Source organism: Portunus trituberculatus, chromosome 46, assembly GCF_017591435.1.
Source record: "Portunus trituberculatus isolate SZX2019 chromosome 46, ASM1759143v1, whole genome shotgun sequence".
Classification (NCBI taxonomy): Eukaryota; Metazoa; Arthropoda; class Malacostraca; order Decapoda; family Portunidae; genus Portunus; species Portunus trituberculatus.
In genome coordinates this window covers 23,694,851-23,718,830 of record NC_059300.1, presented here as the reverse complement: position 1 = coordinate 23,718,830, position 23,980 = coordinate 23,694,851, and the positions used below count along the sequence as shown (strand labels likewise).

The window sequence follows — 23,980 nt, the reverse complement described above, 5'->3', positions numbered from 1 at the left end:
CTCCTCGATTTACATCCCGTACCTACTCACTGCTAGGTGAACAGGGCCTACACGTGAAAGGAGACACACCCAAATATCTCCACCCGGCCGGAGAATCGAACCCCGGTCCTTTGGCTTGTGAAGCCAGCGTTCTAACCTCTGAGCTACCGGGTGTGTGTGTGTGTGTGTGTGTGTGTGTGTGTGTGTGTGTGTATTCACCACGGTCGTCTGCTGGTCATCTAGCCAGTCTTCCTCATTACTGAGCGAGCTCAGAGCTCATAGACCGATCTTCGGGTAGGACTGAGACCACAACACACTCCACACACCGAGAAAGTGAGGCCACAACCCCTCGAGTTACATCCCGTACCTATATACTGGTAGGTGAACAGGGGCCACACATTAAGAGGCTTGCCCATTTGCCTCGCCGCGCCGAGACTCGAACCCGGCCCTCTCGATTGTGAGTCGAGCATGCTAACCACTATACTACGCGGTGTGAGATGTGTGTGTGTGTGTGTGTGTGTGTGTGTGTGTGTGTGTGCTGTGTGTGTGTGTGAATTCAGTCGTCTGCTGGTCACAGCCAGTCGTTACCCTACGGAACGAGCTCAGAGCTCATTAGACCGATCTTCGGATAGGACTGAGACCACAACACACCCACACACCGACAACAAGGTCACAACTCCTCGATTTACATCCTGTACCTACTCACTGCTAGGTGAACAGGGGCTACACGTGAAGGAGACACACCCATTTGCCATCCGGCCGAGACTCGAACCCCCTCTCGATTATGAGTCTGAGCTGCTGTGTGTGTGTGTGTGTGTGTGTGTGTGTGTGTGTGTGTGTGTGTGTGTGTGTGTGTGTGTGTGTTATGTGCTGCGAAGGCGTGTGGGTGGAATCATGTTTCTCTTCAGAATTACTAGGAAAACTTGAGAAGGAGCCAAAAGCTGTCAACCGCCTTCACCGGCTTCGGCGCGGCCCATCCTTCACATCCGCGGCGAGGCAGTGTGGTGGTGCCGGGGTATGTGTTGTGTGTAGCGGGGGCAACACTCACTCCAAACACCACCATCACTGACGCACACACACCATATACTGAGAGCTGAAGATTTTTCTGATGGTAGAGATGATAATGACGATGATGATGATGATGATAATATTAATCATAATAGCAATAACAATAATTAAACTCCTTCTTCTTCTTTTATTGTTGTTGGTACTACTATTATGCTACTACTACTATTACTACTACTATTACTACTACTACTATTACTACCACTACCAATACTACTACTACTGCTACTACTACTGCTGCTGCTGCTGCTACTGCTGCTGCTGCTGCTGCTACTGCTGCTGCTGCTGCCACCACCACCACTGCTGCACTGCTGCCACCACCACCACCACCACCACCACCACCACCCACCACCACCACTACCACCACCACCACCACCACCACCACCACCACCACCACCACCACCACCACCACCACCACCACCACCACCAACTGCTGCTGCTGCTGCCACCACCACCACCACCACCACCACCACTGCTGCACCACCACCACCACCACTGCTGCTGCTGCTGCTGCTGCTGCTGCTGCTGCTGCTGCTGCTGCTGCTGCTGCTGCTGCTGCTGCTGCTGCTGCTGCTGCTGCTACTGCTGCTGCTGCTGCTGCTGCTGCTGAGAAGAAGAAGAAGAAGAAGAAGAAGAAGAAGAAGAAGAAAAAGATGAAAATGAAGTAGAAAGAAGAACAAGTAGAAGAAGAAGAAGAAGAAGAGAAAGAAGAAGAAAGAAGAAGAAAATGAAGAAAAAAGAAGAACAACAAGTAGAAGAAGAAGAAAAAGAAGAAAAAGAACAAGAAGAAGAGGATGATAATGATGATTAATAAAGATGAATGAAAATATAACAACAACAACAACAACAACAACAACAACAACAACAACAACAACAACGTACCAACAAGAAAGAGAACCTCCCTCCACACCACCCCCAGCCTTCCCTACCGCTCACACCTTACCACCACACCACAAACGTCCCCTCTAACAGCCACGCACAACCAGCCGTAGGGCACCGCAGCGCACGTCTACTAGATGGCATAATAATAGAAAACGCATTAACGCTGCAGAGACTCATTTATAATACGGACTTAAAGAGATCAGACTAATAGGTGATTAAAACTGAGCCAATTAAGGGAAACGCCAAGCAGAAAGCGACACTCACCTTGGTAACTAGGTGAGGATGCTAATGATCTCCTAGCCTCCCTGTCTCCCCACCTCCCAGTCCCTCAGTCTCCCAGCCACCGCCTCCTTACCCAGTGGTGATCAGCCTTCGCCCACTGCAGCGACACGACTATGACTGTGGTAGTGGTGGTGGTGGTGGTGGTGGTGAGGTGGAGGGTGATGATAGTGATGGCTTAGAGGATGACAACACACAAGGTAAGGGAAATGGTGTGGTGCGGTAATGATGGTGAGTATGATGAAGAAGGAAGAAGATGACGAGGAAAAGGACGACAACGATGATGTTGAAAAGAAGATAAAAAAAAGAAGAGAAAGTAGATGATAATGATGATGATGATGAACAACAACAACGACGACGACAAAACAACAACAACAACAACAACAACAACAACAACAACGACGACGCGGATGACAACTGCAAGAAAAAAAAAGAAAGCAATAACAACCACGAAGAAGAAGAAGAAGAAGAAGAAGAAGAAGAAGAAGAAGAAGAAGAAGAAGAAGAAGAAGAAGAAGAAAACTAACAACAAAGACGAAGACAAATAGAAAATATAATAAACAATAAAAGCAAAACAAAACAAGAAGCAACGATGGCGAGAATGAAAACGACAACAAATAAAGTAAGTCAAGGAAGGAAGGAAGGAGAAAGGAAAGAAGGAAGGAAGGAAGAAAAGAAGGAAGGAAGAATGAACGGAAGGAAGGATAAAAGAAAGAATTAAAGCGAGGAAGGAAGAAAAGGAGGAAGTAAGAGAAAGGAAGGAAGGAAGGAAGGAAAGTAGGAAGGAAGGAAGTAAAAAAGGAAAGGAAGGAGGGAAGTAGACAGAAGAGGAATCAGGAAAGAAGAAATAAAAGGAAAAAGAAGGAAGAGAGGAAAAAACGAAAGAAAGGAAGGAAGAAAAGAAGGAAAGGAAGGAAGGAAGGAAGGAAGGAGGAAGGAAGGAAGGGAGGAAGGAAGGAAGGAAGGAAGATAGCATGAGGGCGAGGCGGCTAGGGTGGGAATGGGGGAGAAGGGGACAGAAGCAGCAGCTTGGAGGCACCAGAGCAGGAGGTGGCAGGATTCCGGGAAGTGTTCAGGCTCATAATGAGGTTACTTACTTCAATGAGCTACTGTGAGCAAGGGATCTTTACTACCCGTGAAAGTGAAGGAGGAGGAGGAGGAAGAGGAAGAGGAGGAGAAGGAGAAGGAGGAGGAGGAGGAGGAGGAGGAGGAGGAGGAGGATTATGGGGTTATGAACGAAAACATGTAAGATAAGGAAGGAAAATAACTAGTGAATATGAAAAAGACGACAAAAAAAGGCTTATATAAGAGGAAGACAACGACAACAACGCTACACGAAAGTCCGTAATATTTATCGACACACGCCCTCCGTCATCCCTCCGCCAGGCACTCCAAGTTCCGTCAGGAGAACCGAACACCGAAGAAGCAGTGAGAGTCTCGGCTTTCACTGGTGCAGAGACAGAAACACGTGACGAAGAGGAAGAAAATGGAGAAGTGAGTGTTATGTATACACCTTCTACTACTGCTACTACTACTACTACTACTACTACTACTACTACTGCTACCACTGCCACTACTACTACTTCTACTACTACTACTACTACTGCTACTACTACTAGTTCTACTACTACGAGTACTACTACTACTTCTACTACTGCTGCTGTTGTTGTTGTTGTTGTTGTGGCTGCTGCTGCTCCTGCTGCTGCTACTACTACTACTACTACTACTACTACTACTACTACTACTACTGCTACAACTGCTGCTGCTGGTACTACTATTAATACTAATAATTATTATTACTACTACTATTACTACTACTACTACTACTGGTACTACTACTACTACTACTTTTTCTACTACTGCTATTATTATTACTATTACTACTACTATTTCTATTACCGCTGTTGCTACTACTACTACTATTACTAGTTACTACTTGAAGTCACCCTTGCTAATCATTTTTAAATTTGTCTATTTACTATTTTACAATTTCATTTTTAATTTCTATTTCGTATATGTCTATTCTAGGGCACTATTATACTTTATTTTTCTACAATTAAAACATTTGAGTTTCGAGGTGAACTAAATATACAAAGTTCCAGAAGTAAAAAGCGAGCAGCATGGAAAGAAACACTCATGGTGAAACCAGCGGAGACACAAGAATGACCTTACTAAACCTTACAATGAGCCACAGAGGAGAGACTAGCACAGCGCAGCATCGTGGGTGGTGATGGGGCGGCAGCAGTCGAGGCAAGACCTTGTTGACACTTTAGTGTGAGAGAAAAGCTCAGATGAATAAATGAATGTGTGTGTGTGTGTGTGTGTGTGTGTGTGTGTGTGTGTGTGTGTGTGTGTGTGTGTGTGTGTGTGTGTGTGTGTAATTCACTGTTTGATCTGCTGCAGTCTCTGACGAGACAGCCAGACGTTGCCCAACGGAACGAGCTCAGAGCTCATTATTTCCGATCTTCGGATAGGCCTGAGACCAGGCACACACCACACAACGGGACAACAAGGTCACAACTCCTCGATTTACATCCCGTACCTACTCACTGCTAGGTGAACAGGGGTTACACGTGAAATGAGACACACCCAAATATCTCCACCCGGCCGGGGAATCGAACGCCGGTCCTCTGGCTTGTGAAGCCAGCGCTCTAACCACTGAGCTACCAGGCCGGTAGCTCAGTGGTTAGAGCGTGTGTGTGTGTGTGTGTGTGTGTGTGTGTGTGTGTGTGTGTGTGTGTGTGTGAGAGAGAGAGAGAGAGAGAGAGAGAGAGAGAGAGAGAGAGAGAGAGAGAGAGAGAGAGAGAGAGAGAGAGAGAGAGAGAGAGAGAGAGAGAGAGGCAAAAAAGTAACAAAAACACAACATAGGAACCTAAAAAGTAGAAAATAAAAACGAGCACTTGAGAAACATAGAAGGAGAGGAGAAGCAAACCAAACAGCGATAGCGCGAAAGGAAAACAAAAGAAAACTAATAAAGGAAGAAAGACGTGTGTACATTTACGGCGGGGCCACAACGGGCGGGCTGCGTGGAGGACACACAGACCCGCGGTGCTCCCAAAGGACGCGGTAATAAAGGGCCGCCGTCAGGTCTTTGTTGCCCAAACGACCGGCAATGGCAACTGTGCGCGTCCGGCTGTACAGAGGCGAGGGGAGGTGGAGATGGTGGTTTGGAAAAAGGATAGGGAGCTGAAGGAGAATGGTAGGTACAGGGATAGGTGGGAAAGGTGTAATGGGGAAGGATGAGGAGTGGAAGAATAGGTGTGGAGGGTGTGCTGGGAAGGCTAGGGAGTGCAGGGAGAATGGGAGTCACAAGGATAGGAAGGGGGGGTGTGGCGGGGAGGTAGTGCAGTGTTCATTGCCAGCATTCATCGTCTGAGGGCATGGACAGCAGCTTTCCCTTTGTCACTCATCATTGTAGTAGTAATTCAGCTCAATGGTTGCTCTTGAGATCGTCCACAGAGATACTAAGCAATCTGGTCTGCTGCCTCAATCTTGCCAGTGAATGTTTCGGAACGACTACTTCAAGACTGTGGCCAGCACGATGCTCACGCAAGGTGATGGGGAAGCGTCGCAGTTTCGTTATAGTCTTTAAATCAGTATTCCTTTTAAGAAAGTTACGATGTTTTGAATAAAGATATATAAAAGCCTATTCTTAACGCACTCGAAAGAAGATCCTGATATTGATACGCCGTAGAAATACACCTCGCCGAGACTCACAGCAGCATTGTGTACAGACGTGAGGCGCAGTACTCGTCAACTGTCGAGTTACCAGCAGCGAACGCCACCAGCCCGACTCTTTAAAGTTTTAGCGAGTGAACGCGTCCTTGCATCAATAACAAGTGAGCCGCCGCCTTGCCCTGCAGTGAGTACAGCGGCTTGTCGATAAATCATGGAGTCCTTCTGCCCCCCTTCTCTGTCTGGCTGGAGGCGACCAGACTCATCCAGGAGATTCAGTACCGGACTGCCACACTGCAAGCAGCTCACAGATCATGGTTCGCCTCACGCTCGTAACATAAAAAGTGAATAAAAAAAGATAAATAGAACAAAATGAAATAAAATGGATAAATGTTCCCCGTCCTTCAGCTGTCACAACGCCTCGCTCTCAGCGCCGGTGCTGTCAACTAGTGAGTCAGCAACTCCAGCCCTGACATCAGCGTAGAGGTGCTGTGTGCTGGCAGTTCTATATAGCTGCCCTAAGTACTCTGGAGGAACTTCATGTCTATCTGCGTCCGAAGCGAGGAGCCGCCAGCCATTCCGACTAAGCTCACCTGAGAAGCAGATCCGTTAAGGAGGTCTGTAAGGAAGCCGAGGGACATCTGCTGAGAGATAACCCTCAATATCCCAAGCTGCTCCCTCCTCTGCGTCTCTCCTTCGGCGACTGCACTGGGCTGGATTTCCGGCACTCCATACAAGGGTCTCGTCTACCCTTGTATGAAGTGCGCCTCTTAGATATAAAGGGGAGGACCTCCACTCACCCAGTACTTCTTGAGAGGCCTGAATCAAAAGCTTCTCGCCTCATCAACTGCCTTCCTTAATTGTTGTCTTTAGTCTCTCGCATCCCGACAAAACGTTAAACGTTTTCTTAACATCTACCGATGTTTTCACGATGACTGCTTTTCTGAGCTTGCTATGTTTTTTTTTTTCCTTCTCTTCAAGTTCATCACACAAGATTTGTTTCCTCTCATTTCCATTACGCCTGTCTTACTAATGATGGAGTTAATCCTTAGCTTTAATCCTCCCCTCCTCCTGGTGAGCTGCGAGACACTGGCTTATCATAATACTTTGTTTTTGTATTTGTCTATTTCGTGAACGCTCGTATCAGACAAACTCATAATTATACTTGCAAAACACATCTCTTCTTTACATTTGCTACTGTTCATTATTTAAACTTTAAAGGAACAAATTGAGTGTCATTGTGTTTTTTCTATATTTGAAAATAAAAATGACAATAACAATGCGATATAAGAAAAATAATGTGAACTGTGATGTATTTTTTCGTTCATCCATCCATCACCGAAATAAGATCCACTCACTCCATGACTCGCGGTGCTGTCCAGCGCTCTGCTCCTCTGCCCATCTTCAGCCTTAACATCCATAAGCGAGGAATCATCCCATGTTAACAATTAATTTGAGGACAATGAACCGAATCCCTAATACATAAAAAAACAACCATTCATAAAACACCATTTTCTAAACGTACAAAGTCAAGTTTTCATGAGTACTTTCCCCGTTAGTTCTATCAAACTAACAAGAAATCACAAAAATTATCTTGAAAAAACTGAGAACAATGAATCGAAACCCTTAAACATAGAATCAAACCATTTACAAACACCATTTTCGAAAATCACACGTTAAAAAAATCACGTTCTTATGAGTACCTTCCCAATAATGAAGCAAAATCCACCAAACTATCATCTAAAACATGAAAACAACCTTGCAAAATCAATCGCAAATCATTTCCGCTAGAACGAGTAAGGAGTTTAAAGATGACGCCGAGACGAGACGTTTAGGAAGGCGGGACTGGGTTGAGCGGCGCTGCATACTCGTGTAAGTCTGCGTCAAATCCTTCACTCTCTCTGCATGAAGCCCCTGATAGTCACATCTCGTGGCTCTGCTGCTTCTGACGGGGAGCCTCAAGGTTGCATCGAAGCGGAGCCAAAAGTGTGAGCAAAGAAAGAGAGAAGGAGGGAGAGAAGGAAAGATGGAAAAAAATGGAAGAAAGAAGGAAGGAAGGAGAAAAGAAAGGAAAGAAGAAAGGAAGTAAGGAAGGATGGAAGAGGGATAGATGCATAGAATAGATGATAGATTAGATAAATAAATAATGAAAGAAAAAAAAAAAGAAAGAAACGACGAAACGAAGGAAGCAAGGAAGTAAAAAAAAGGAAGGAAGGAAGGAAAATGAAGGAAGCAAAGAAAGAAGGAAAGAAGGAAGGAAGAAAAGAAGGAAGGAAGGAAGAAAGGAAGGAAGATTGGACGGAAGGAAGGTATCAATACGAACAAAAAAAAAAAATGAAATGAATACAAGACAAAAAAAAAGGAAGAAAAGCGAAAATAAAAAGAAAATAAAAAAAACGGAAGTAAGAAAGAAAGAAAGAAAACTACCATAAAAATGAAAAAAAAAACACGAAACCAGCTGAAATACACACACACACACAAAAAAATAAAAACAACACAAAAAATGAAAACACGATGACTATACAAAACCCAGACATTACAACACACTTCACCACGTACTAACAAACAGATGAATCCAAGAAAATCACCCACCGCATCCCTTCTTCCGAATACTCATGATGCACCCGTGATGGACAACAACAGAGGAGACACACAAATTAAAGAAAAAAAAAGATAAACAAACAACATGCAAAGGAAGCGAAGAGAAATAACCGAGGGAATGTGAGTATCTTGCATCAGGAGCACACGTGGAGGAAGGAGGAGGAAGGAGGAGGAAGAGGAAGCAGCAGCAAGAGTGTCGTGGGTGTGCTGGGACGAGAGAAAAGTGCAATGAAGGAGCAGGGCGAAGGTAATGGAAGTGTCATGCAGTGCTGGTCCCGTCAACACTGCTACAGGAGATTAGTTGATTAAAGTGTCGTCTGGCGGAGGAAAAGAATGTGTGAGAGATGCAGGTGAGGAGAGCAGGACGGTGAGGCTTTAGGGTGTGAATGGTGAGAGCTAGTTAGTGTGAGAGTAAATGAAGAAGGGTGGCAAGATATAAGATGAAGGTATTTATTGTAACCATTTAGAGTGAAAAGGGTGATTATCCGAGGTGGACATTTAGGACGACAAAAGTGAGAGGATTAAGAGTCTATAATGAGGATCTTATGTGAGAAAATTTTGGTTTATGGTGACAAAATCCAGGTTGAGAAGTGAGAATTTTGAGATAGAAGAATGAGGATGAAAATTCGAGGTGAAAAGGATGAGAAGAATGAAAAAAATAATGAGGTCAAGCATGCAAAGGTGAAGCTCAAGGAGAGTGAAGATTGACAGTACAAGGGTGACAAAGTGCAAGGATAGACAATGGAAAAGATCAAGGGTGAGGCTGAAGGATGAAGGGTGAGAGTACGAGGATGCACATGAAAGGGTGCAAGGATGGACAAATGTAAGAATCAAGGATGAGGATCAAGGGTGAGGAGTGAGAGTACAAGTGTGACAGAGTGCAAGGGTGACAAAGATGCATCTGGAACTCACCTGCTCCACCCACAAGTTGGTCGTCATGATTTGGTTCTTGAGGTTCTGTGGGAGAGAAAAACAAAAGTCAATATAGAGAAGACATAACATTAGGTGGTGTGTGTGTGTGTGTGTGTGTGTGTGTGTGTGTGTGTGTGTGTGTGTGTGTGTGTGTGTGTGTGTGTGTGTGTTAATGAAATCTGGCCTGATAATAATATGTAGCAGAATTAGTATGTGGGTGTCGTTGCTGTCCTCATTGTTGTTGTTGATGATGATGATGATGATGATGCTGTTAGTGAAAGGAAGTGGCGGTGGTGAAGACAGTGCAGGCGGCAATGAGGATAACAATAGCAACAGTGATAAGGATGATGAGGATGAGACTGACAATAAAAACAATAATAACAATAAAGACGAAAATTATGAGTATGAAAATGATAAACGACAAAACAATGGCGATAATGAAAGTGATGACGATAATGATGCTCATGAAGGTGGCGGCGCGGATGGCATGGGGGCCTGCGGCGGAGAGAATGGCGGGGCGGCGGGGGCGGAGGTGGCGGGGTGGGTGACGGCGGCGGGGGCGGGGTGGCTGGGGGTGACGGCGGCGGGGGCGGGGGTGGCTGGGGGGTGACGGCGGCAGCACTTCGTCAATTAGGGAGGAGAATGCAATCAACATTCATTTAATCTGCGCAATGAGTTTCCAATAAGTAACGATCTCATTAGCACCAGTGTTGTGTTATCAGAAATACTAAGTCAGGGAGATTCCACCATGAAATCAAGGCGCGGGATAAAAGAATGTAATCATATAATCACTCGCTATCATGATTATCAAAGGGAAGATGGGGAAGATGTTAAAGGAAGGGGGAGGGGATGGGAGGGGGTGATGTGAGGAAACAATGACCTGTCTTGTTTACTTCTCCAGGTCATTAGGTCACGTCAGGTCATTTAGGTGATAATTTTGTTCTGGGTCAAGGAAAATTGTTATATAAGTTGGTAGTGGTGGTGGTGGTGGTGGTGGTGGTGGTGGTGGTGGTGGTGGTAGTAGTAATGGAATGGTAATACGTAAGCCTAGCAGTAATTTTCATATATTGTTTCGTAGCTGACTATACTATGTTCCCCTATCTCTCTCTCTCTCTCTCTCTCTCTCTCTCTCTCTCTCTCATATTTCTTTCACTATTTGGACTCGCTGACATCTGGAACAATTGAACGTCACTGAATACACACACACACACACACACACACACACACACACACACACACACACACACACACACACACACACACACACACAGACACACAAGGCAACACTCCTCGCAATCACAATACAGTCGTGAGTCATCTATCAGTGTCACCGCGTCCTCCCCCACTCCCCACTCTTATCCCTTACCCCAAAACCCCCTCCCTTCTCCCCTACCTTCCCTTCACCCGGCCCTTACCTCACCAAATCCCTTCCCCTCTTTCACACCCCATCCCACACACCCTTGTTTCGTCTCTCAACCTCTCCTCCTCCTCCTCTTCTTCTTCCCCCTTCCCACAGTCGCCTGATCCGTTTCACACCCACACGCCTCCTTTCCATCACAGCGACCACCACCACCACCACCACCACCACCACTACCACTATTCTTTACCAAACACTACCCATCCATCCGATACACGTTAACCCTGACTCTCTCTCTCTCTCTCTCTCTACAATAACAAACCCTGGTGCCATTATTCTTGATTACGACAATAAACCATAAATTCTCCCTCAAGTGACGCGGAACTGAGGAGGAGAGTGGAAGGAGTCGTGGGAGAAGGAAGGAGGAGGAAGGAAGGAGGATGAAGGAAGAGAAGAGACAGCTAAGGAAGACAGGATAGAGAGTGAAGCGGAAGAATACGAGGACAAGAGGGGAGATAATCTAAGGGAATGCAATGAAAAAAAAAAAAATAGCAGCAGATATGTCTTTGGTCCTCACGAGGCTGTTTGTGGTCTAAGCATTCAGTCTAACATGCAGTGAGACAAACAGGACATCAGTAACGAAGGTTTCTCCAAATCCACCACTACTTCCTTCACACAGAACTGACAGGAGAGGAAGACGAAATATAATACAATGTGGAGAACTTACACACGATAAGCTGAAAAGAAACTGATTGACTGGATGCCTAGATATCAACTAACTGACTGACTGAATGACTATATCTGCCTTTTACCATTACCCTCCGCTGCTACACAACACAAAAAACAAACCTCAGGAAAAGTAATATACCCTACAGGGACTGCCACGTGTAGCCCTGATGCCTTCTTGCAGTCTCCCTTGTTTTCCTACGTTCTTTATGTATAGGCAAACCTGAACTTCACTCGTAACTTTCTACTACAAAAGACAGTAAATGGGACACTAGTTGAATTGGAGCTCAAATACTTGTCCGGCTTGTTTCTGAAGACCGGAACTGTTGTGGAATCGACGAGAAGAGATCGATCCAAGATTACTACGACTATGAGCGTGGACCTTAGAACTACACCGCTACACACTCCTGCGTCCTACTTTCAAAAGGCTCTCCACTTGAAGCCTCACGGGTGGTTTTCAAGGGTGTTTTTTTTTGTTGTTTTTTTACGATCCTAGTGACCAGCAGATAAACATGATTTCTACATTGTTAAGAGGAGAAGCAGTCTTGAGAACTTGGCTAACTATCTCCGTGGCCTTTGAAAACAGACGCGGTGAGAGAGCAGAGTGTTCTTGTTTACGGGCCGAGTCTCTCTTCTTCCTCCTCGTCGAAAAGATAAGGTTAGGCTTATTTTTGATTAGCGTCGAGGAGGAGGAGGAGGAGGAGGAGGAGGAGGAGGAGGAGAAGGAGTAGGAGGAGGAGAAGGAGTAGGAGGAGGAGGAGGAGGAGGAGGAGGAGGAGGAGGAGGAGGAGGAGGAGGAGGAGGAGGAGGAGGAGGAGGAGGAGGAGGAGGAGGAGACCAGTTAACTTTCCAGCAAACTGAAAAACAAGGTAATTAAATGAGTCCTTCTTATCAACAAGACGAGGAATGATTTACTGACTGACTGATTGACTGATTGACTGACTGGCTGGCTGACTGACTGACTGACTGACTGAATGAATGAATGACTGACTGGCTGACTGAATGACTGACTGGCTGGCTGACTGACTGACCGACTGACTGACTGCGTGTAACTCGGGAAAATGAAAATATATTTAGCTAACTGACTGACTAATGCAATGTAAACCTGACGAAAAATGAAAAAAAAACTAACCATCTGATTACCGACTGATTAAAACAAGAAAACACACAAAAAACACTATAACTTTCTGATCAACAAAAAAAAGTGATAAAACCTGACTGACAAACTGACTGACTGACTGACTGACTGACTGACTGACTAACTACAGACTGAATGAATGAATGAATGAGTAAACTTGAACTGACATAACAACCAGGCCAACTCCCCAGCACACCAGATAAACACACACACAGACTGCATTAAAATTTGACGAACCCCTAAAACAAACAGTCAAAACACAACAAACCAAGTAACCAACACCAAAATCAACACACACATAGACACAAGAGCTAAAAAAAAAAGGAGAAATCAAGCATAAAAGAACTAAATATGGACACGAGTACTTTTAACCAACAGACGAAGCACTAAATGGCCCCATGACTACCTTTATGACTGACTGCCTGGCTTATTGCACGAGCACCAGCAAACTGAGGGAGCCTTGCCACAAAACACCAATACTCCTAGAAACGTTTCCAAACATCTGTAAACGTTTTTGGAACACTACTGCAGATTACGTAGGTCAGAGAGAGAGAGAGAGAGAGAGAGAGAGAGAATAACAAATACAAAACAATGAAAAACGGATAGATACTGAGAGGAAGGAATAAAGAAGATAAGAAAGGGGAAGGGAAAGAGAAGGCAAGGGAGGAAGAGAAGGGAAAACACAATATATGAGAAGGGAAGGGATGGAGAGATAAGGAAAGAGAGGGAAGAAAAGGGGTAATAAGGAACAGATAAGAAAGATGGGAGAGGGGAACAATAGGAATGAAAGGAAAGAGAGAGAGAGAGAGAGAGAGAGAGAGAGAGAGAGAGAGAGAGAGAGAGAGAGAGAGAGAGAGAGAGAGAGAGAGAGAGAGAGAGAGAGAGAGAGAGAGAGAGAGAGAGGAAAATTAAGTTAATAAGAAGACTGACAAGAAATATGAAAAGAATAGAAAGAAAAGAACATAAAAGAAAGAAAGAAAAAAGTATGAAGAAAGAAGATGAGACACGCTATTCTCTCTCTCTCTCTCTCTCTCAATTAATCTATTACTTGCCATCACTTCGTCACTTGATCTGAAGAGAGAGAGAGAGAGAGAGAGAGAGAGAGAGAGAGAGAGAGAGAGAGAGAGAGAGAGAGAGAGAGAGAGAGAGAGAGAGAGAGAGAGAGAGAGAGAGAGAGAGAGAGAGAGAGAGAGAGAGAGAGAGAGAGAGAGAGAGAGAGAGAGAGAGAGAGAGAGAGAGAGAATTACCTATCACAAAAGAGGTGATGGATGAGAAGGGATGGAGGGAGAGAGAGAGAGAGAGAGAGAGAGAGAGAGAGAGAGAGAGAGAGAGAGAGAGAGAGAGAGAGAGAGAGACGGGTAGGGTGTATAGGTAGGGAAGGGAAGCTGGATAACGAAGGGGACACGAGGGAAGGCTGCGTACAACTTATAGGGAGGGGAAGCGAGGGGACGAGGGAAAAAAGGGGACGTGGAGGAAATAAGGATAATAAAGAGAGAGAGAGAGAGAGAGAGAGAGAGAGAGAGAGAGAGAGAGAGAGAGAGAGAGAGAGAGAGAGAGAGAGAGAGAGAGAGAGAGAGAGAGAGAGAGAGAGAGAGAATGACCAATGTACAAAGAGGTGATGAATGAGAAAGGATGGAGGGAGGGAAGGGAGGAAAGAGGATGGAGGAGGAAGAGTGGAGGGAATAATGGAGGAAGAAGAGCAATATTAATGAAGGAAGAGGACTACCATACACACTCTCTTCCTCTTCCTCTTCTAAAAAAAAATATCTTCCTTCCTTTCCTTCCTGAAATCTTCCATCACTCACCCAGTTTCACGTTTAAAAATTTCCTCCTTCCATTTCCTTTCTCCTTCCCCTTATTTCCCCTTTCCTCCCTTTCTTCTTTCGATTATAACATCATTTACTCTCTTTTCAAATCTTCCCTTCCTTTTTTTCTTCCCTTCCTTCCCTTTCCTTAAAACTCCCACCTTTATCTCATTCTCCTCTTTCTATTCCTTCCCTTTATTTCCCCTTTCCTCCCCTTCCTTTTTTCGAATATTCCATCATTTACTCACTTTTCAAACCTTCCCTTCTTTTTCTTCCTTTCCCTTCCTTCCCTCAAACCTCCCCTCATATAAATCCCCCTTCTTTTCCCCCACTGACTAACAGGATTAACTAAGCAGAGTTATAATAGAACCAAAACTTCCCAGTCAGGCGTTAAATGACAGTCTTTAGCTGGTGAAGTACAAGATTACGAGGTTAATCTTATAATCAGTGGGTGAATGTAATGAAAAACCACATTCATTTCGCATTTAAGTTTGTTCAGTCAGTGTTTATTTCCCATTTTTTCTTTCTTTGTCTCTCTTTAAACTTCTTTTCTCATCTTCCTCTTCGTCCTCCTCCTCCTCCTCCTCCTCCTCCTCCTCCTCCTCCTCCTCCTCTTCTTCCCGTCTCCAGCATCATCGTAATCTATAATCAATGTTCTGCTGAGCTTCCTGATGAGACAGAGAGTTTTTTTTTTCTTTTTCCACCTCCACAGAAACTTCGAAACGTTTGTCCTTCTCTTATACACACCTGTAGAGGAACGGCTTTGGAAAGAGGTAGGTGTAAGATATATCTCTCTCTCTCTCTCTCTCTCTCTCTCTCTCTCTCTCTCTTATCAGGTCCATTTATCCTTCTAATTTGAATTTCGGCTTTAATCACTATGACGCACGCACACGTACACGTACAAGTACACACACACGTACACGCACACGCACACGCACACGCAGATACACAGGAAGAGAATGAAGAAGAAATGTTAAGAGAAGGAGAGACAGAAAGAGAAACGGAAGAGATAAAAGAGATGCTGGAAGACAAAAAAGAAGGAGGGAGGGAGGGAGGGAAGGAGGAAGAGAATGATTCGAGAGACGAGATAAAAACCGAAGAGGAAACGGGAGAGAAATAAAAGAAAGCAAATAAAAAACACAACACAAACAACACCAATCACACTTATGGGGCATCCGGGATCATCACCATCACCGCTGCCATCACCACGGGGCAACTATCATCACCACCACCACCACCACCACCACCACCACTGTAACTGTTGTTCTTACTTAACCTAGTGTAACCTAACCTAACCTAACCTAACCCAACCTAACCCAAACTAACCTAACCTAACCTAACCTAGTTTAACCTAACGTAACCTAACCTAACCTAACCTAACCTAACCTAACCTAACGTAATCTAACTTGACATGATTTAACATAACTTAACAAAAAAACTTAACCAAACGCAACCTCATTACGACTATCACATCCACCACCACTACCATCACCACCACCACCACCACCACCACCACCACCACCATCACTCAATCACCACTATCTTGAGAGACGAATCGGTATATCTAACACCTTAATGCCCCGAATTAGCATATCCTCCATCTCTCTCTCTCTCTCTCTCTCTCTCTCTCTCTCTCTCTCTCTCTCTCTCTCTCTCTCTCTCACCCAAGCGCACCAGAGAGGAAAAACAAAGAAAAGATAAATTAAACTCGAAATATACACGAACCATTATTGTACTGTTTTCTTTTGTTTTATTTCATTTTTCCTCCCTTGAGTTCTAGGATCGTAACGAGAGCGCAGGAGAGAGAGAGAGAGAGAGAGAGAGAGAGAGAGAGAGAGAGAGAGAGAGAGAGAGAGAGAGAGAGAGATGGGGGACGGTAAAAAAGAGTGGGTAGGCAGAGAGGAAGGGAAGGGGGTGGCGAAAGGAGGGATTGATGGAGGAAGGGGAAAAAAAGTGGTAAGGGTGGAAAGGGAGGGAGGAATGATGGAAGGAGAGAAAAGAGAAGAGAGGTGAGGTGAGGAAGGGAAGAGGAGAGGGAAGGGAATGGAAGAGAAGGGAAGGGAAGGGAAGGGAAGGGAAGGGAAGAAAGAAGAGCAAGAGAAGCGAAAGTTATTGAGGAAAGAGGGTTCAGAGAGAGAGAGAGAGAGAGAGAGAGAGAGAGAGACTGTAGACCGTTCTCCTTTAAGTGACTCCCATCATGTAATATCCATCCGGCAGAGGCAGCAGTGGTGATGGTGATGGTGATGGTAATAATAATAATAATAATAATAATAATAATAATAATAATAATAATAATAATAATGATGATGATAATAATAATAATAATAATGATAATAATAATAATAGGCACGTTCCTCTTTTCTCATCAGCATTGTTCTTCTTCTACTAAAGCAAACAATTATGGACATTCCCAAGTTATTAACGAACCACTTAACGCAGGAGGAGGAGGAGGAGGAGGAGGAGGAGGAGGAGGAGGAGGAGGAGGAGGAGGAGGAGGAGGAGGAGGAAGAAAGAAGAAGAAGAAGAAGAAGAAGAAGAAGAAGAGAATAAACTGACCCACCGAACAATATAAAGGAACACATAAACGAAATACTAAAGGTCATATTTTTTTCCCCACTCTGTTTTCACTCTGCTGTTGTTTTTACTAAGCTGGCAATTCCAACGGGCGCAGAATAGAATGATGATAGAGACGAGGGTAAATACAAGTGGGCATAATGAAACAGACACAAACACGAGAATATCACAGCAGAACACAAGAACACAGCGTAGGACAAGACATTACTGACACAGAAAATGGAAGCAGAACATGACGGATGGTACTTCAGCTGGCCTTTTAAGTTCAATGCTGTTGTGTTACCCTCAGCTGGTGCTCTTCCTACATAGATAAATAAAATAGCAGAACACATTACAGCACTCGTAGTTCGTGATAAGTAGAATAATTTGACAGTCTAAGAAGGAACTAAATGCCTGGTGCTGTTTATTTACTTTGCGACATCCATCTTGATTCTCCTTCAGTATACAACACACTAATGTAACAGGAGACTAACGGACCTATTCTTAAACTCTGGCTTCTAAAAAAAACGGCTATTTCCAGAGGTCACAGAGATGATTACTTTGGTTTTCATGGATTTTTTTTGCCAGTGATAGTGTAGCATCCTCGTTAATCCATCACCAGAATCTTATAAACACTTTTCAAAGCCCCAAATCTTCCAGGCTAACGTGTTTAATGGATAGGAAATCAGGTGTCAGAGTGCTTAAGAATATAGGGACCTTATTCTGACACGCTACTTCACCTCATCTCCTTATGTTCGAAAGAGTTGAAGTGACACGTATAGTTCTAGTGACAGATTAGCAAAATTTCTACATCATCAACAGGAAAAAAACTTATGAGAACCTGGTTAATAATTTCTGCGGCCTTTGATGAAAATAGTCGTGGTGAAAGAGCAAAGCATTTCAGAACACGGATGAGGAGAGAAGCTTTGATGACTCCAGTTGTACACTCCTGCTGGGATGAGAGTGGCCGTTGCGAGGACACTCTGGCTTGCCTACACAGATCGCACTGCAATAGGGGAATGAAGTCACCGATGAGAGGAAAGAGAGACACGCGACCCAATCCTGACTCAAGTGACGGTCAACAGTGAGTCTTGCCTATTTCCTGAACCAAACACATACACACACACACACACACACACACACACACACACACACACACACACACGAGAGAGAGAGAGAGAGAGAGAGAGAGAGAGAGAGAGAGAGAGAGAGAGAGAGGAAATGCATCACTTCCCCCAGCTGTTCTCCGCCTGTGTGATTCAGCAGGCCAGGGAATGGAGAGGCTGGGGACCGGAAGATGGCTGATTTCACGAGATGCGGACCCGGCTTACCATAATCTAATATAATCTAAATCAACATAATCCTTTACGAGAATAACTCAACTTACGTGCCCTGTTGTTGTAATTCTCTTCTAATATAACACTACTGAGCCTCCCTTAATGTAACCTAACTTAACACAACTTAATCTAACCACATGTAGTCTTAATTAACAATCAGCGCAAAAGTAACCTGACCTAAGCTAACTTAACCTATCTTAGCCTAACCTAATTCAATTCAACCTAGCATGATCTAATCTAATTCTGTATAATGCGATCTAACTTAATCTAATCCTATCTATTCAAACCAATCCAACTTAACTCCATCAATAGTGGGACTCATTACTACACTGGGTTTGGGTATGATTAGACGATTATATTGACATTAGGAGAGGTTTATGGAGGTCAGAAGATTAATGGCAGAGTCTTCACTATTTCAATCACACACGTAAGTTTTTGGACGCTATATAAAATCACCAAATAGTAACCAGAATGAATATGCAAACACGTCATTGTATAGAAGGAGTTAACCTAACCTGGGCTAATCTGACTTAACATGACTTAATGCACACCCAGCCTAACCTAAACTTATCGAAGAACCTTACCCAACCTAACCTAAGTAAAAAAAATTCTAAAGCAATGAAATTAAATAAAAAATCATACAGAGCAAACCTAAACAAATCTAAGTTAACGTAACCTAATCAAACTCTATCAAACCGAATCAAACCAAACCGAGATGGAGCTTTCTCTTGGCGCTGAGTTGAGCAATGAACGCACACAGTCATAACCAGTGATACATATAGCGCTCATTACCATAATCAGAGGATGGAACAATAAATCTAATAGAAGTTATACGTAGTTAGTGTAGCTCTCTCTCTCTCTCTCTCTCTCTCTCTCTCTCTCTCTCGTGTATGGTAAGTCATCGCCTCTTTATCCTCACTTTATATTCCTTTTCCTTCTATTTCTCTTCGTCTCCCTTTGTGGTCTCCCTCCTCTCTCTCTCTCTCTCTCTCTCTCTCTCTCTCTCTCTCTCTCTCTCTCTCTCTCTCTCTCTCTCTCTCTCTCTCTCTCTCTCTCTCTCTCTCTCTCTCTCTCTCTCTTTCAGTAACACCTCATTAATTTTATCCAATGAAATTTATCTGCATCACTCCAAAAATGATGACGCAGAGCCAGAACTTGATCTCTCCGACCGAGTTTCAGCCATGGCGGGAGTGAGGTTGGCGGGAGTGAGGTGAGTTCCAGCCTATTGTTGAGTAGCCGAGGAACACCCACCACCACCACCACCACCACCTGCCTCCTGTGACCCTTTACCCCTTTAGTACCATGACGCATTTTCATATTCTGCTTATTATTTAGTGATTTTACAGTGCTTTAGAAACTCATGTGGAGATTAAAATAGTGAAGACTCTGGCCATTAATCTTCTGACCTCCATAGACCCTCCCTAATGTCAATAAAAAATGGTCTAATTGTACACAGATCTCTAGGTAAAAATGCGTTCTAGTACTGAAGGGGTTAAGAGCTTTGACAGTCACTATACATGCGGGAGATCAAAGCAGCGGTATTAGTTTCAGCAAAGGCATTTTTCTTGTTGTTATTAGTACGATTTCCTTTTGTCGTATCTTTATCTAAATTTTTCCCACCTGGTTCCCTTTAACTTATCATTTACCCCGCGAAGCTTCCTGGCCGAATATCTAAAACGTCCCCTATAAAAAAGTATAAAGCACCGACTATCCAAACCCACTAATATACGAAAGACCAATAATCTATACCCCAATTGTAAAAAAAAAAAATAATAAATTAACAAATTAAATGAAAAATAGTAATCAAGCATGGTACAGTGGAACCATGCTTGCTTTAGGGTCCGAGGGGTCTCCAAGCGCACGGGTTCGAATCCTGTCCACGGTCCGAGTGTAGGTTGGGCTTCCTCACTCGGGGCAACGGTTTCCTAGCGGGTGGGTTTTGAGATAGGAGGTACCCAAAAATTATCCCCCTTTAGCCCATAAATTCCCGTGAAAAAGCCCACATGGTATAAATAAAAAGTCTACCAACACTATACACATGAATTACAAAATAAAGCATCGAGACAAATAAACAAATAAATAAACCAGCTAACTAATTATCTCTACTGCTATTTACTTTTCAAACAGTGGAGATTCAGAGGACGTGTGTGTGTGTGTGTGTGTGTGTGTGTGTGTGTGTGTGTGTGTGTGTGTGTGTGTGTGTGTGTGCGTACGTGCTTGGATGTGTGGGTGGAACTTCAATGTGGTCTCAGTTTCTCGGTGACCCTCGACCCCCAGCAGATTAGAGGGACGCGTGCTCACCCATTCACTCGCCATTCAAACTCCCAACTCTCCTTCCACACACTCACACACGCACCTGTATACCTTCTTTTATACAGGCAAGGATACTCTGAATGTTGATGTGAGTGTGTGTGTGTGTGTGTGTGTGTGTGTGTGTGTGTGTGTGTGTGTGTGTGTGTGTGTGTGTGTGTGTGTGTGTGTGTGTGAAGTGGTGAGGAAGAGAAGGTGAAGGGACGGGAGGAAGAGAAGAGAACGAGAAGGAGAGAGAGGAGAGAGAGAGAGAGAGAGAGAGGAGAGAGAGAGAGAGAGAGAGAGAGAGAGAGAGAGAGAGAGAGAGAGAGAGAGAGAGAGAGAGAGAGAGAGAGAGAGAGAGAGAGAGAGAGAGAGAGAGAGAGAGAGAGAGAGAGAGAGAGAGAGATAAACCCCCCAAACAGGACAAGAGACAAAGAACGTAAGACAAAAGTATTTAAAAAAAAGTTGTATAATTCTCGTAATCCCGAGAAACCTTCTTTTGCACACGGTTCCCTAAAACTCTTCCCTCCTCGCCACCACCACCACCACCACCACCACCACCACCACCACCACCACTGCAGCAACAACACCACGGCCTCGCTCACCAACATTCGAGTAACACAAGGATTACAGTCAGGCCACCATCACCATCACCACCACCAACACCATCACCACCACCACTATCACAACCACCACCACCACCACCACTGCCAGCCAGCATCCACAACACAAGGAAAACACACTGTAGTGAAAGTTTGCATCACAGGGAAGGACACACACACACACACACACACACACACACACACACACACACACACACACACACACATCCACATAAACACGCACAGGAAGATACAGAATATTTCACGTTTTTCAATAATTCATCCCTGCCACACTCTTCTTAAAACTATGATAATGCTTTTCATACACCACGTCCTACTTTCAACATATAACAACTTAACCATGTAGTCATTACACACACACACACACACACACACACACACACACACACACACACACACTACATAACTAAGACGTGCATCACAAACTCATACACAACCTACTGGTATAATGTTCAGCCTCTGCATCTTGACTTTGCTTGTTTCGCTCTACTCCCTCCTTCCTCTGGCTGCCCTCCTTGGTCTGTCTCTGCCCGTGTTACCCACTTACTCATCTAATTTCGCGTGGCTACTCTCCTGAACACGTTAGGAATAGGTCTTGTCGATAAATCATACAAGAAAAATGATGCTGTTCTTTTTTTTTTTGCCTATCTACTCCTAACACGCGTCTATCTTAATGCTGAAGTTGAATTTGTAGTAGAGTTATCGACTAAATGACTGTACTAGTAATCAAGTAAAGTCAACCTAGTCTGCAGTAAGACCCGGTAAATATGGTTCTTTTTTTTTTTTTATACCATGTAGGCTTTTCACGGGAATTTGTTGGCTAAAGGGGATATTTTTTGGGGTACCTCCTATCTCAAAGCCCACCCGGTTGCCCCGAGTGAGGAAACCTAACCTACACTCGGACCGTGGATAGGATTCGAACCCTTGCGCTTGGAGACCCCTCGGACCCCAAAGCAGGCATGTTTCCACTGTACCACGGCGGCCACCCCTTTCTACTCTAATGAACACCACAACACCACAGTATTGACTATTACAACTTTTTTCCCTTTTTTTTTTCCTACATTTCCGGTGACGACACTGAAGCAAGCCCACCCCGGCGTCTGTTCCGTGGCTGCTGCATTCTTGCGACAATGACCTGCTTCCACTCCGCTTCCCTTGTCGCGGTTTAGTTTCTGCTCGCACTTGTGATTTTTCCGCAGATCTTCCTTATTTGTCTCCATGTCTTCCTTATCCTCCCTTACCTTGTTTTCCATTACTCCTGACTTTTCTTCTATTTCCTTTACTCGTTTCTTCATTTTTATTATTCAATTTCCTTGCTGTCTTTTCCATATCATGTTTCTGATTGCCCTTTCTCTTGCTTCTTGTTTCTTTATTACTCCCTTGTTTCTTTTTCTTTCGTTATATTTCTTTGTTCATTTCTGCTCACCTGCCGTCATTACTCCTCAACTCGGAATTCTCACCTGCCATAAGCTGACCCTGAGGAAGCGACCACCACAATGCCGCCGCCCCGCTGGACCCTCATCGTCCACTGGGAACTCGGGAAGGAGCGCAGGAATACAAAATGATGTGAGGAGACCGACAAGTGAGATTGGCCTGCATTCGCTTTGCTCTCTCACCAGAACTATTTTCAAAAGCCGCAGAGGTGAATAGTCGGGTTTCCATGAATTGTTTTTCCTAGTAATGATGCAAAATTGTGTTGAATTGATTGCGAACACATTTGAAAATCTTAAGAACTTCTGTTAGAGTTTCTTATTTGGTATTTGGGACATTATTCTGTACTTAATAACCAACCATTCTGACATATTTTCTTGTTCCCCAGTCAGTTGCAACCGTTGTATGGCTTATAAATTACAAAATATACTCTGTTTTACTCCTCTATTTCTGGCACGTGCAAACAAGATGTCAGTATATTTCCTTTAGCATTGTAAATTGTTATGCATCGCAATGGATCAATTAAAAGTAGTCAAGATGAGACACAGAAATGTTTGATAATGCGATCCACGGTTAGGTTAACTTCTTTATTTTCTCTTATGCGGTCACACGAATTGAAGCACATTCTTTCCTTTTAGTGCATAAAGAACACCGGTCAAGGGCAAAGAAAAATAAGAAATAACTGAGATGCTGGTTGCCAAATAGACTGGAAAGTGGTTGCCAGAAATTTTAAGATTAGTGTCTTGAAACCTCCTTCTTGAAAGAGTAGGTCATAGGAAGATAAACAAACATCAGTAGGCAGGGAGCTCTGAAGTTTACTTGTTTGTATTTGAACGTCAAAACAAAGGATACTACAGGGAGCCAGCAGGTCTGCACTTGATATATCCTGTACCTTGCTATGTACACTATCATCTCTGCCTATAATTTTATCTATTCTAAAGTTCCCTCTAGAACCTTTCAGCTGAGTCTATTCCAGGCGGCTGCCATCTTATTTGAGAGCCAATTTCATATTTTAATCTAACTTGATCAAGCTTGAATTAGTTACTGGGCGAGTGAGCTTCTCCGTTTTCTTTCTGTGAGACTGAAGAAAACGAAGACTAATGATCTCTGTTTTTTTTTTTTTATTTAAGAAAACCTGAGAGCAAGAGAAAATAAACCGGTTCACGTTCTGACAAGTTAGGCAACCATGAAGCCCACTGACTGAACGGAGAAGGCAAGCGAAAGCAATCACAAACAAACAAATGCACAACACACCATGAGGATAGATACGAACAAACAAACAAACAAACAAACAAACAAACAAACAAAAACCGGCATCTCACAAC

At 44.0% G+C, this 23,980-nt stretch overlaps 1 protein-coding gene across 14 annotated transcripts in view; it reads right to left on the bottom strand.

Moving 5' to 3' along the window:
- LOC123519948 (acetylcholine receptor subunit alpha-like) overlaps positions 1-23,980 on the bottom strand; it is a 349,599-nt gene that overhangs the window by 94,840 nt on the left and 230,779 nt on the right. For all 14 annotated transcript variants that reach the window (XM_045281676.1, XM_045281675.1, XM_045281684.1 and 11 more), the window contains exon 2: positions 9,394-9,438. In XM_045281676.1, coding sequence (XP_045137611.1) covers positions 9,394-9,438 — 45 coding nt within the window. The remainder of the gene's footprint in view (positions 1-9,393; positions 9,439-23,980) is intronic.